Source organism: Colius striatus, chromosome 7 (assembly GCF_028858725.1).
Source record: "Colius striatus isolate bColStr4 chromosome 7, bColStr4.1.hap1, whole genome shotgun sequence".
In the NCBI taxonomy this organism is placed as follows: Eukaryota; Metazoa; Chordata; class Aves; order Coliiformes; family Coliidae; genus Colius; species Colius striatus.
This window is the reverse complement of record NC_084765.1, coordinates 28,867,032-28,882,279: the sequence shown is the minus strand read 5'-3', so window position 1 is coordinate 28,882,279 and position 15,248 is coordinate 28,867,032. Positions and strand designations below refer to the sequence as shown.

Here is a 15,248-nt window from a genome sequence, read left to right as displayed (position 1 = left end):
TTGTGTTACACTACAGGCATTCTGCATTTTTAAACATGTGTTTTTGAAAGCAAACATTAAATATCAGTTTGAGTACTCTTCTGTTAAAGGCCACTGATAGCTTGTTATTTTGTACTTGAAAAGGAATGCTTTAACATTTCTTGTCTGATAATATTTCAATTAAAAAGTCCTTAACATACATATTTTATTAGCTATATCAGAAACACATTCTTTGTTTTATGAGAAAAGCTAAATTAGTTTGTCCGAGGCATTAATAAAAGGTAAACGATTGAACAATTCTGTTAACTTTTTTAAGCTGGAGTTAAACCCAGATTTAAAAAAAAAAATTGAATCATTTTTCATACAGACATAGAATTCCAAAGTTGACAGTGTCCCTTGGTTACACACGATTGTTTGCACAACACTGTCTGCAGCAAACTGTGATGCTGCAGGTTTTCTCTACAATTTTGCAGGGAAACGTGGCCAAGTCTTTTGCTGAGTCAGACGTGTGAATTCCCACAATCTGCACGAACTAGCTACATTTGTCAGCTGGTTGCAATGTACATTAGGTAATTTAAAATACATTTTTGCTTGCACAGTTAATATGCAATTTACTATGCAGCGACTCACTGTGCTAAAATCATCCGTAAAGAAATCAAAAGGAAGCTGCACAGGCAGTGAGGCTGGCCCACTGGCTTTAGCTAACAGCAAAGGTAACTAACTCTGCATTTCAAGATAGAGTACCAGTTGTACAAGAGAGAAACAAGATGGAGCAAGGTGGAAAGGGTGTCCTTAAAAGGCAGATAGGTGGCCAAGAAGGCCAACGGCATCTTGGTTTTTATCAGAAATAGTGTGACCAGCACAACCAGGGCAGTGATTGTCCCCCTGTACTCAGTGCTTGTGAGGCTGCACCTCAAATACTGTGTCCAGTTCTGGGACCCTCACTATAAGGACACTGAGGTGCTGGAGAGTGTCCAGAGACAGGCAACGAAGCTGGTGAAGGGTCTAGAGAAAAAGCCTGACGAGGAGTGGCTGAGGGAGCTAGGGGTGTTTAGCCTAGAGCAGGGAAGGCTGAGAAGAGATACGATCATTCTCCACAACTCGCTTTAAGGAGGTTGTAATGAGGTGGGGGTCAATCTCTCCAGTAATAATGATATGAACATGAGGGCTCAAGTTGCTCCAGGGAAGATTTAGATTGGACGTTAGGAAGAACTTTTTTACTGAGAGGGTTATTAAGCACTGGAACAGGCTGCCCAGGGAGGTGGTGGAGTCATCATCCATAGAGATATTTAAAAGACACATAGATGAGGTGCTAAGGGATATGGTTTAGTTTAGTGATGGGCTTGGCAGTGTGAGGTTAGTGGTTGGACTTGATGATCTTAAAGGTCTTTTCCATCCATAATGATTCTATGGTTCTACGATTCTATGATTAAAAGAGCCCTTCCTTCCTTTCACTGCCACAAAATTAATCTGTTACAGAAGGTCTTTACCTCTGGCTTGTACAGAAACTCTGAAGATTAAGCTTCTGCCTTTTGGATATACCCCATAAGATCATATATCTACTGAAATCTTTCCCAGAAAGAATACCTTGTACCCAATCTGTAATTTCCAGCCTCTCTGGTTTGAGTGACTCCACAGCAGCTTTGGCTCATTCACTACTTCAAAGAATCTTCTGGTGTGCCTGTCCCGAGATACTGCATTAGCTGTTCTAGTGTATGCTGTCCTCAGGTCACTAGAGCAGGGAGGAAGATGTTAGTGTCTTTGAACTGAGATGTCTTTCTGTTTCTAGTGCATAGGCATCCTCCTCACACAGTTTCCCTTTGATCAAGGCTCTGAAAGGAAATACGTGACTGCTGACCTCACCTCACATATTACCCAGCATAAAACACTCCCCATGTACTGTACTCTGTAATGGCTGTGGCTCTATTAGCACATGTGGTCACACAGAAATAATTAACTGCAAAAGCCTGGTGACACTAATGGACGTGAAAGCAGGATATTCTTTTTCACTGACTGCTACTAATAGTACCATGATATCATCCACTATTCCAAATGCATGTTTGCATAAACAGTGCAGTTCTACTTCTCCTGTGTTCTCCCACAATATTTGCTCTTAGAATATCCATTAAAAAAAAAAGAATTCTAAACTGGCAACTCTGGATAGACTTTCAAAGGGCTTTCAGGACTAGAAATGGCTTATTGGAAATGCAGTATACTGCCATAAAGTAAATGCAGATCGGATAGAAAACTGGTCTTAAGTAACCCTGCATCAAAAGTTCTCTCTGGACATGACTTTGAAATGCACTGTACAGAAGGTGCTGGACTGTCATTATCAAGAGTTGAAAGCACTGATGAAGCACTGAGAGAGCATACCATGTAAGTCAAGTATATTCCTGGAAATGAAATGAGCAGACTAACATTTCAGGAAGGTGTCTACCTAAATTTCTAGACCTGTACAAAACCATTTTTCCTGGTGTAATATAATGCAAAAATATTTCCTGTTTTTTGTGAAGCAAGAAAAGTAGTTAGGAATTTCACAGTATATTAAATAATTATTTTTTAACACACTAGTAAAGAAAGCTTAAATTAACTTTAATTATGTCAATATATAAAATCCATATATTTGTTTCTAGATCCTCCCTAATGAATCACCTTGAAAATCAAACTATACAGTCAGCAATGTAGTGCATTTATGCGCCATGAGAAAAGTTGTGTGCACATGGAATGAAAGTAAACATCCAGAAAAGAAGCCACAGCTTATAGAAGAAGTTTAAAATTAATAGATTATCTTTCTGCTCAGCTGTTTGAAGGCAATATAACAAAAGTAACATACAAAATTACGAATTTGTTACGAAAAATTCTATTTGGGAAGCCATTATTTTTTCTGAGTCCTGTCCTTTGGGATGTTTTTTCTTTTTAGCAAAGCGCTAATAACAGGGTCTTCCATAGGAGTATTTATTCCTTCCAAGGACTGTTATTAATAAGGAGTAAAGTGTCAGACTACTACAAACACTTCCTTTTAACAGATAGGATGTTGAAGTCTTGGGGTTTTTTTTCCCTCCTAAAAGTGAAAACCTAAAATGCATTTGAGAGTCATAATTAATAAAATAAATCCTTGGACCCTGGAATTTACTCGATTTCAGAACTCATTTTGTGGACACAGAATTAGGGGAAAAAGTCACAATTTTGTAATTGCCTAACTTTAAAATTGCCTAACATCGAAAGACTTAGTTACTTCTAGGGAAACACTCAAGTACTGAAAGCTAGCAGAATGCCTGAGTGCTTGGCTCACTGAAGCACATAGAGAGCAATGCAAACAACTAATAACAAAGAACTCAATTCCTGCACACAGTGTCTCATCAATCTGAGTGGAAAAGCAGAACTGAACAACAGCTACAGAATCAAATATTTGTGGCAATGTGGTAAGACTATTGAAATACAAGCAGACTCCAATCCACTTACCAAAACACTGTGACATTCCCCATCTTCATTTTCTCAGCCAATTGTTACCAGGGCTGAATTTGCCCTCCTGATAAGGTGTAACCCCGGCCTTGCCTTGCTGTTGGTACTGAGGTTTTCCCCCCCAGTGTCTTTCTCTTCTCTTCTGTTTTAACATCTGGGTAACATTTGGTGTACAGATAAATCATAGTGATGTATGTAAACAGAGACAAATATACACAATCATCACCACTAGTAAATCTTGTTCAAATAGTTGGAAAAAAAGTAAAAAAGCTGATGTGCACTTCACTTGAATAAAGATATTTTAATGTTGAAAAGTCACAGAGAGTGACAGAGAATATAAAATTAAATACAGTGCGATAAATTCCTTTAGGGCCTGTGGCTATGACACAAGTGTAGAGAGCAAGAAGATGCTGTGAGAGTAGGTACTTAATTTTGCTGGCATTTGCCAGCTGCTGGCATGTTTGTCTCCTTCATTTTAACCAAGCAGAAAGTCAATGCTTGTTTAATTCCAACATGATTACTTGTAATGTCTTCATAGCATCAGCATTTATTCAGTCATATTTTTCAAAAACATTCAGATCTTGTGCTAAAAGTTGTCTAGTTTTTAACAAGTTTTTTAAAATGTTGTATTATTTGTTCTCTAAGGCAGAGCTGAGGACTTTCTGAAGAACTGTGTATCCACACTTACTAATGGGAACCAAACTACAGCATGAACAATAAACATCCAAATTTAGAATATGCTATTAGCTACAGAAACAACCCTTTCTGAACACCAGAAATCCGAAATCCTTGCTTTGAGGAAAAAGGCACTGACTGAAGGACTAATCAATCCTCAGCAGTTGCCTGTTATATCCAAGCAGGCTAAACAAATTTGCTCATCTCTGGAAAATCATCCTAGCATGAATAATCCAGTCTCACTATAACACAGTCTTCTCAACAAGTAATCCAAACAAAGACAGCTGACTCACGGTACTGGGAATCTGAGGGGAAAAAAATCCCCTGAAGGCACGAAAAGTGTAAATAAAATTAAGAGATATTTTTTTAAAAAAGTGATCTGCAATGTTTGCAATATTTTGTACTCTTGAGAAAAATATGAATGCTCTGGTTTTCCTCTGATGAGATGCATTTAAACACAAACAGATGTGCTCACTAAACCAGTCATGGCAAACACACTAGGAAAGATATCTTCATTCTCTTCCAGATCTATGGCCTCTGAAGCACATCTAACTGCTCTGTTGAGCCACCTCTGTTTCTTTACCCGGTCAAGGACTGAGCTGCCAAATGAATTGATATTCAGAAGCTTACCCTTCTCTGTGCACTTTACATGGCTGCCCTATGGCCCCATTTTTCTTTGACATAAATTCAAACCATAATCAAATAGCTGAAGAAAGATACTTTGGCAGACAGACTAAAAAAAGTGAGTGGCAAGAGGTTTATAAAAAAGAGAACAGGAGGTGGACAAAGAAAAGTAGTTCCAAGTATCTAAAACTGGGAGAAGTCAACGTACATCCACAGTGAGAATGGTGAGTCAGGCAACCAGCCTGGGCTCTGTGAAGTATCTCTGTTACTGTTTGTGGCGGTTTAGCCCTCGCTGAACAATAACCAAGCCACGCAGCTACTCGTTCCTCCCCAGCTCAGCAGGATGGGGAGGAGAATCAAGAGAGAGTTGTAGAACTTTGTGGGTTGAGATAAGGACAAAGAGTAGACAGTTACAACGACGGCCAAAAGACACAGAAACACGAGGCGTGCCCAGTGGCAGCGCTCACGGCCCGCAGCCCCACGCGCACCCTCCCGCAGGCCCCGCAGCCGGCCGCCCGCTGCCCTGATAGCCTGAGCGGATGTCACGTGGGCTTCACTAGCCTGGCCACGCCCCTGGCGGCGGCGGGGGAGGGTTAACCCTATCCTGGCCAAACCCAGGACATTGTTTTATTGCCAAACACTTACGTGGCTACTTAGTCGAATTGAAACAACTAATTTCTAACTTGAGACAGATGAGTACTGGCCTGAAGGACCTGTCTGAACAGCTACAACTAACCAACCAAAAACCATCAGTGTATGAACCAAATTATGAAAGGGATACAGGAGCAAAGTACTGCATCAGAGTTTGAGAAGAGCAGTTGATGCTACAAGTGAATAAAGACAGCACTTGAGACTACACCCCAGCAGAAGGAACTTGAGGACCACAAGAGAAGTTTTTTGTGAAACATGCTCCAGAAAGCAATGAAGTCACCATTCCTGTGTAGCCATATTGCTAGCAGCAGAGTTGCAAGCTGGTCGTGTTGGGAAGCTCAGGATTACAGGGAGCTCCAGGGTGTGAATCACCACTGAAGAAATATCCTGAGAGAAAGGGGAAAGCAATTCTTCAGAGGGAACAGAGTTCATCTAGCAAATCCAAGTCTATGAGAACTAGGATGTGCAATTCACAAAGGAAAGACTCTGCAAAAACGTTTACTTGTTTAGAGATTTTTTTTTTCAGTCAGTTTACATGTATCATACAATTCACAATCACCATCAAAGTACAGAGATAGTAATTGCATCTGTCTGTGTAACTGCAGCACCAGAATGTTAGGATGCAAGGCAGTCTTGAGATCCCTGCCTGTTAACAAGGAATCCTTTCAGGAAGTACCCACTGACAATCTGGCAACATCAGCTAGAAAATCCTTGCTATGAGTAGAAATATAAAGTAGAAATACAACGTGATATATGACAAGAAGTACATTTCATTAATAGAACCATGGAAATAAACAGTGGTATAATATGGCAAGTATGAATTCAACACAGTGATCTGCTAAATCACTTGCAAATATCACAGCTCCTTGGTATTGTATTTTCTTTTACGTAACCTTCACCTAAACTTACTGCAGAGTGAGGACTTCAACACATTTGGATGATAGTATTTTCTCCTATGGAACTACAAAAAATATTTTTAAATATTTAAGTCCAACTTAATTTTTTTTTTTGTGACAAGTAACACATATGACCTGAAAAAACAGTCTTAAAAACATTTTTGGACATTTCAGAAGGAGTCTAAATATCTCAACACCAATGACTTCTTTCTAGAATAAAGTTGAAAACTGTTCACACATTATCACAGTTGAGCCACTTGTATCATGTCTGTAGCCTTTTTCAATGCAGACATTCAAACAAATTTTTGCAAAGAAATTCACCATCTGTTTCATTCTCTTACTGTGTCTACATGCAGCAATCTAGAACATCTAAACCACCTACACAGACTGTGAGAGGAGATAATTCCATTCTTAAAACAGATCTTTATTCTTGAAGAATATATCTTATTCCTGTACCTTATACCCAGTGACTCTAATAAGACTCCTGAACAAATGAATGAAGCTAGTCCTGTCTGATGCCTGTAGTGATTCAGAGATAATTATTTCTCTTTGCAGTTTTCCAATTATAATTTGTAAGACAGTTATCTTCCACATTTCCTTGCCAATTGTAGGCAATTGACAAGGAGCACTAATCTAAACAAGGCATTTTAGTTTGCTGAGTAGGGGTGGCAACTGTTAATTTTTTAAAAATTTTATTTTCTTAAAGTACACTGTGCTACATTTATTCACAGTCAAATCACTGTTAAACTCTTGCTAATTCTTGCATAAAAATACCTTACAGAGCTGTATGTGGTTATATTCGATTATACATATACATACCTCTGAAAAGAACACAGACAGGATGACTAGGCTGATCCAGTGAATTACTCCTGCAAACTGTGAAGCACTTGAAACTGCAATTAACACAACACAATGAAGCATCATTATAGCAGCAGAATAAAACTTACATGTAATACAATTAGTACTGCTATAACTTACATATGAGTTAAATTTGCTTTCTTAAATTTTATAATGAAGGTATCACAAAGAGGATTGGACATAATGGGATGTGTAACTTCAGCCTTGTCAGCTGCTCACCCTAATTCAGGCCAGCATATTAGCAGCTGTAGCAGCTGTTCACTGGAGATTTTACAGATAACACTACTGGTAAGCAATGACACAGACATTTCAGGTCTTTGTTGCTCTGTCACTCGTCCATGATCACTTCATGCACTGCTTTAGTACAAGAGATGTGAGTAAAGTCTGTACTACCTAAAAATCCAGAGTTACAATTCCGAAAGAAAACAGAATGCTCTACTATCCTTGCATTATTCCTTCTATCCAGTCTTTGACAATGCAGCTCAGTAATTGTCTGGAATGGATGCTTAAAAACTAGTGCTCAAACTAGGCTTTAAAATACATTTCTATCATCTAAAGAGACTGACCATTAAAATTATTTATGTTCACTTCAAACACCTCCATGGAAAGAAGTCTGTAAAGGGTAAGTTAATATGGTAATTTATGATACTCATAACTTCTCATTTAGGTACTCTTAATGCACACAGTTTGTTGAGGTAGGTCCACTTTCAAAGTGGAATGACTTTGATCAAAAATTCTTTCAAGTGGTGACTAGTAAGAACCCTCAAGAAAACTTACCTGAATTCATTGAAAGTATGATTTTACAGAGTACTAAAGCTTTGCATGGACACCCACTGGCGTTAAATCAGGCTTATTTTGCTTGTAAGTAAAATAAAATGAACTCAGACAAGTTTGCTGCAAAATTACATATGAAGCTCCATGATATGAGTTGTCTTTATAGGCTTAAACAAATCTCTTGAAATCTGGAGGATTCCTTAGTAATTCTGTGACTGAATTTCCTTTCATTGCTGACAAAACAAAACAGAAATCTGAACTGCTGGCAACTCTGAGTCTGAAGATCCCAAGCTCTCAAGTTTAGAATAAAAGAACGAAGAGAAAAAAATTCACAGCTCAGGGTATTTGCAAGTCTACCATCCCTGTAGCAGACAGTTTAAGATAGTCTGTGCGATTGTGTGGTTTCAAAGAATTACTGTGTAACAGCAGTGTTTTGACTGTGTGCATAAATGCAAGACTGTAGCAGAATAACTGTCCAAAGAACATATAGGGCATGCACTAAATAGAGCATCTTATTTTAAAATTAAGACTGATTCAAATGGGAAGAAGAGAGATGTAGGAATAAATCAGGATACAAAGAAAACGGTTAGCACTAGAATCCTCACAGGTGAGGCTCACCTGAGGCTTGATGGGACAGGATTGGCTGTGGTGCAGTAGAGAAAATACAGAAAGACGAGACAAATGGGCAAAATATATTTTGAACTTTCACAAGACTTTATAGGGTGGCAAGAAAAATAAGAAATAGAAACCATTTGTAAGTTACTTTTCAAACAGTTGTCGATTCACATGCAAGGCTCTAGCTGCCCCTTGGTGGACAAAAAAGATATAGCAACCACGAATCTGGAAAGAAAATCAATTTCTGATGCTGCACAAACTGTATCAGTGTTGAATGCACTTGCCAGATAGTGTGCAATTATATTGCCAGTAAAACAGTAAATTTGAAAAAGCCTTCCAAGCAAGAAGTTTTTGTACAAGAGCTGAATCACTAGCCCATACAATGAATCTGAATATTTATCTCTTCCAAGAAACTCCCTTTCAAAAACACAGTGAAAAGCTACTGAAATGGGAGAAGGGTCTTCTCAAAAAGGTGCTTACCCTTCCTCAGCTGTGCTTCAGATACATCACTGGGATTCACTTTCAGGCAAAGTAGCCAACCTATTCAGCTTCTACTTTTATCTGGGACAGGATTTTATATTTGTGGAAATTGTAACTTTTCTTTTCCCCCCAAATTGTAGCTAAAAGTTAAAAATTTCTGCTTTATTTCACATTTTGCTCTTTGGTGCTTCAGGGAAGAAGTAAATGCAAATCCAGATGCTTTTTAGCCATGAAGATGGTTCAGTATGAATTGTGGAGTACAGCCAAACTCAGTCTATCTCCTCCCTCTTTCCTTCACTTTCCTCAAAAATTTAAATCCATGAAGGGAGAGAGGAAGACTACATCCTGACAAATCCTGAGTGGCCATTATAGAAGACTGTACTATCAGCTCTTGCTTTTGGCAGATGTTGCTCCTGATGATGATTTTCCAGCAGACACAAACCACACTGCTCCTGCAAGGAGCAGACAGCAGGTGCTCACTGCATGGCTTGGGCAAGCCCTGAACCCATACTTACTGATGGAATGCTGTGCCACAACTTACATTTTCTTTGCACAGTGTGCATATACCCTGACAGGGCCCTGATCCAGCAACCAAGTGGACAGGAGTAGAGCTTTTCAGCTTCACAGTCTTCAGGAAAGCCTGCTGCCTATTACCAACAAATCTGCTGAAGTTGATTGCAGAAGGAGAGCAGTACTAAGATGATTTCCTGAGTTGCTTTCCCCCAAACTACTGAAGATGAGGAAGGGACAGCATAATCCATATTTTTGAGGAATGTGAGCTGGAATTTGCCATGACCCTCTTTTTTTTTTTTCTTGAGGTGTGACTTAGTATACATTTATTTTTGCATATTAAAAGTTTGTTCTGTTAATGTATATGAAGTGCTTTGAAGATAGGACTTAAAAAGCTGACTATAGAACAGAGACCTATAATAAAAGACTTATCATGTGTCCCTTGCTTTCTGGGGTTTCTAACACTGGCATGAATATGCTTTGTGTTAAAATACCCTAAAAGGTCTCTGTCCTCTTCATGTGTACAATGTTTATGTTTGCATATGCGGTCTTCATCACCAACACTGACAGTTTTGTGTATAGAAGTGCACAATGCAACCAGAATCTGCACTGAAAGTATGAGACGAAAATTATGCTCTCAAAATGGCACAGCTAAAGGAAAAAACACTAAAAAAGTAAAAGAGGCTTCCTAAGTAATTACACATTTTATAACACAGATTAGCAGTTGTTATTAAGAACAAAATTGGCAATGATGTGCTGTAATATATCCTAATGCATTGGGTAATTTCATATATAATAAGGAATCATTTAAAACTGTAACTACATTTTTAAAAAACAAAGACCTATTGGCTTCTTAAAACCTTAATGTGACACATATTCCTCATATGACACAACTGCAATACTTACATCAGCCCCACCAAGACAGAATAGAAGGGATTCAACTGAAGGCAGGAAGCCTGATGTGTTGATTCATTAGCTAAAATGCAAAGTAGCAACACAGAGTGGAATGAGTCCTTTTTCAGGTACTAAGAAAATCCTTACAGGCAGGGGCAGCCTATGAACAGTGAAATCACCTGGCTTGACCAAGCACCTATAGGTCATGCACACGGTGTAACCTGTAGAGCTTTTCAGAGTATCGCATGCATTTGACACGTAGAAGAGCAATGATCGCTAAAACAAAGCCTTCTTTAGAAGATTCTGCTGAAAATAAATGGTAAGAAAGCAGATGCTTCCAGAGGAAAGAATCCAAAACTATGTTAAAAATCTAGAAAAAAATCAACAGAAGCACTTTTTAAACTCTGTCTCTACGAGAAGTAACAATTCTCTACACAGAAAGATGTGGCTCCTCAATAAATAGTGTTGAAAGCTTCTTCCTCATTCAGTTTTTAAGGATTTAAATCCATAATTAGTGTTGCTTTTCTTTTTTTCTTTAAGAGGCAGACCTATCTAAATTCTCAGTCTTCCCATCAAAAACTGTAAGTCAGCAGAGACTACAGAAAACAACAATCATAACAGAGTGTCCATGCTCAGAACACTGTGTGAAATTTGGACAGAAAAGAGGGTAAATGGTGGGCAACAGTGTAGAAAGTCAGCTTTGACATTTACTCATCTTAGAGGCTTTACAAAGTCACTGCAATTATCAAAAAAGTTCCCTAAAGTAATCTTAATACCTAAATCTTTACAGTAAAATCTAACTCCGCTAATATCAATTGCCCAATCACAAAAATAAAAAGACTTCAAGAGAACAAAAAGCTTATTTGCTCAGTTTAAAATTGCCACAGAAGATTCTAGATCATGACTCTGTTGCATTTATGGGATTGTCTGAACCCTATCACTGCCATTTCAATATATCTGAGGTACAGAGATGCTAGAGGCTTCTTTTCAACATTTAGCATAGGGAAAATGTAGCTGGTATTTGTGTTCATGTCAGCTTTGTAACACCGAAGAAAAAAACATGGAGAGGAATCAAAGAAAAGAGCAGTAGGGGGAAAAAAGGTTAACTAGGAATCAAAACAACAACATTAAAATTTCCCTTGTGGAACCTGCATAGAGTGAATTCAGATGAAACTATTCCATTTAATCTATTACTTCACTCCTAGTGTACTAGCAAAGTAGAATGAAAATCTGAATCATTTCAGTGCTGATAGAAAGCCACAATTTAAATTCCTACTTACCTCAGTAGAAGTAAGTTAGTATTAAAGATAGCACCAAATACACTAGCAAGTTCGTCACCTCTGTCTATCCACATGTATGTGAAATGTATTGGAGATTAACCATCATAGAATGATGAACAAATGATCTTTCTTCTGTGTACATGGAGTGTTTGTAAAGTACAGACCTTTCCAAATACAAATGACGATGTGGGCGTATCTCTGCACGTACACTTTGCTTGTATAATTTCAAAATTTGTCCTTTATTGAATTTGGTCAGCAAAATAAGGAAGAGACTGAATTCACTATACCAGAGTTCCACAGAAACACACTTCTTACCTAGCCTAGTAATAATTTAAATGGTAGGGAAAAAAATCCCCACCATCCTCCCCCCTTCAAAAACCTCCCGGCAAAGTTAAGCCTTTATTTCTTAAAAAAAAAAAAGTAATCCTCCTACTCACACTGGAGAAGCTTTATATCTATTAGGAGTTCCAGAGTCAGAAGAATCACCACCAATACTACACAGGCTACCAGGAAACTGTTGAGACTTGCACTGAGCAAAAATACCTGCCACACAGCTGCTCGTCTCCCACAGCAGGGTTTTAGCCAGTTAGATCTAAGGAAATAAAATTAAGAGGAAAAACAAGAAAAGAAGTGAAAAAGGAAAAGAGCTAAAGAGCAGTGAACTCAAAATTATAAGTTCTGCTGTTATGGATACACTCAATGACAAGGTACAAAGATTTGGCAAAATTCACTTTTCTTGGTTTCTTTACCAAGAAAAACACTTCACAAAAAACTTCACCCTGGGAATCTTGTGTGCCTTTCCAACTCTCTGGAGTGTAACAGTGTTCAAGTGCCCTCCAATGCACTGAGTAATGCAGTCTAAATTATCACACACACTTTATTCTTCCTGTCTTACTATATTTCATGTGTTTCTATTTTGACATACCTGCTGCATACCGCTATCTGTGAACACTAAGTCATAGCAGGACTTGCCATTAGATTAGAAGCTAATAATGTTTTTTACAAATTTATCTGCTATTGAGTGTTAGGGTTGGGCAGCTTTTTCCCTGTTCACATGGCATCACAGAAAAGAGGAATAGAAACATGGAGAACACGAAAGAATAAACTCAGTGACTCCACAGCTATACCTGTACTACCAAATATACACAGCTTGGTAAAGTGTTAAGCCATTGGCCAAGGCTGTCCAGCCTGTCTATTTGTCTAACTCTCACCAATCTGCTTGTGGACCAGAGTTTGAGGTAGCACAGTTTTAGGGACAACTTATGCCAGGGACTGCTCTCAAACCTAGTTTAGGTGAGGTCACCTTGTTTTGAAGGAAAAAGAAGGTTTAGGCAAGATGAAGGGAGTTGTGAGGAGGCTACCAGGAAAAGATCTCTGGAAAGAAACTGGCAAAACAGCAAATGTTGTACTAGTACTGTGCTAATGCAGATACACATTTTAAGTGGGTTGTTAAAATTAAAAAAAAAGTATTTTTTTGTCTTTTGAAGATATTTGTAAGAGGAATAACAGTAGCATGGACTTCAGAAGCATGAAGCCCATCCTGATACTGTTTTTTCTCCTAAATCCCTCCATAGTTTCACTTTGATACAGTATTGTAACATTTCTCATCGTATTGTTTTGTAATGTTCTTTCTTGTACTGGCCCACCTCTGAAAGTCTCAGTGCTTGACACTTGATATTTTTAAAGCACTGTAAATACACATTAGCTAATAAAGAGTTGGCATGATTTATTAACTAGGGTTTAAGAAGCTGAAGCACACAGAAGTCTGAACCAAAATATCAATACAGAGAAATCAATGGTATACAAAGAACATAGAGTGGTACTGATAAATTCCAAATAAACAGCTCAGACTCAGTAACTCATATTATAATCAAACACTTAGAAAAACATGACAGAACATTCCTTGACATAATCACACTAAAAAATGAGAAAGACAGTGATGCTAAGCAGTGCTCAGAGACTTGACACTTTCAAGGAGCTTCTCAGAATTATGTATATTAACTAAATACTTGTACTCAGATTGCCTGATTATCTGACTGTAAAAGACCTCCTCAACTGACTCTTAAAACTTGAGAGAAGATTTGACAAGTGTTACTATCAGGAATTTGCCCTTAGATTAACTTTGTTACACTTCTAGCCTGAATACAGAATGCACTAGGTTTTAAATAAGTATTTTTAAAACATAAGAGGGGCAAAAAAAGGCATCAGAATAGACTGTTTTTGCAAATCTGGTCTTTTAATAGAAATTATTTTACATCATCTCAAAACAGGATAACTTATCTGTACTGCAACTGTTATTTCAGGGTTGGAGGGGGATAGATCTTAAAAAAATTATGCCAAGAAATGCTGTTTTTAAATAGAATAGCTTTTAGTTCTAATCTCTTCCCACACTTATCACTTATCTTCCTGTTTCCAAAAAGAGAAGTATTTTAATATCGCAGCGCAGTTTTTCCTCTTTCCTATTCTCAGAATGGCCGGTAGAGGGCCTAAGTACATGCCTTTAAAAGATACTTTTAGCTGAGATTTTTCAGATATACCAAATATACTTCTACGGATAAATCAGCTGTGATACTCGGCACACATGAGACACAGTCATGATAATCATTACTCGAGGTAACCATTACTTCTAGAATGTTAAAGAATGTGAATTTATTCTGTCTTTGCAGTACTAACATTCCACTGATTTCAAAAAGCTTCTGAATGAAACTATCAGCTCACAATTGGAAAAGCAATCAATTTAAGAGGTCAAGGGCTTGCATGTTTACACCTATACATCACTCAAAGTAAAAAAAAAATAATTTCAAAGAAACAAAAGTGTTTGAAATTTAAGCACTGAAAAACCACCTCCAGTTTCATATCTTAATTTATTACACCAAGGTCCGTTTCCTCAACATCTGTCCTGTGAAGAGAAAGTGATTAGCATCTACACATCACTGCTAGCAAATCTCTCTTCTCAAGAAACTAGTTGCCTATGGCTTGGTTGGACATACTCTGCGTTGGGTTGACAACTAGCTGGATGGCTGGGCCCAGAAACTGGTGGTGAATGAGCTAAATCCAGTTGTTGGACAGTCACCAGTGGTGTTCTCCAGTGCTCAGTGTTGGGGTCTGTAATGTTTAATATCTTTATCAACGATCTGGAAGAAATCGAGTGCACCCTCAGTACACTTGCTGATGACATCAAGCTGGGTGGATGCATAGACCTTCTTGAGGGCAGGAAGGCTCTTCAGAGAAATCTGGACAGGTTAAAGGAATGGGCTGAAGTCAGTTGTATGAGGTTCAACAAGTCCAATGGCCAGGTCCTGCACTTGGCCTACAACAACCTCAAGCAATGCTACAGGCTTGGAGATGTGTGGCTGGAAAGCTGTGTGGAGGGAAAGGACCTGTGAGTGTTAATCAACAGTAGTTGAACTTGAGCCAGCAGTGTGCCCAGGTTGGCTTGTGTATATAGCATGACTAGCAGGACCAGGCAATGATTGTCCTCTTGTACTCGATGCTGGTGAGGCTGTACCTCAAATACTGTGTTCAGTGATGGGCCCCTCACAAGAGGGAC

General features: G+C 38.4%; 1 protein-coding gene across 1 annotated transcript in view; it reads right to left on the bottom strand.

Annotated features, from left to right (window-relative positions):
* TMEM266 (transmembrane protein 266) overlaps positions 1 to 15,248 on the bottom strand; it is a 62,940-nt gene that overhangs the window by 36,855 nt on the left and 10,837 nt on the right. Inside the window, exons 3-4 of the mRNA XM_062000461.1 lie at positions 12,136 to 12,290; positions 7,107 to 7,180 (exon numbers count right to left, since the gene is read on the bottom strand). Of these exons, the coding sequence (XP_061856445.1) occupies positions 7,107 to 7,180; positions 12,136 to 12,290 (229 nt within the window). The remainder of the gene's footprint in view (positions 1 to 7,106; positions 7,181 to 12,135; positions 12,291 to 15,248) is intronic.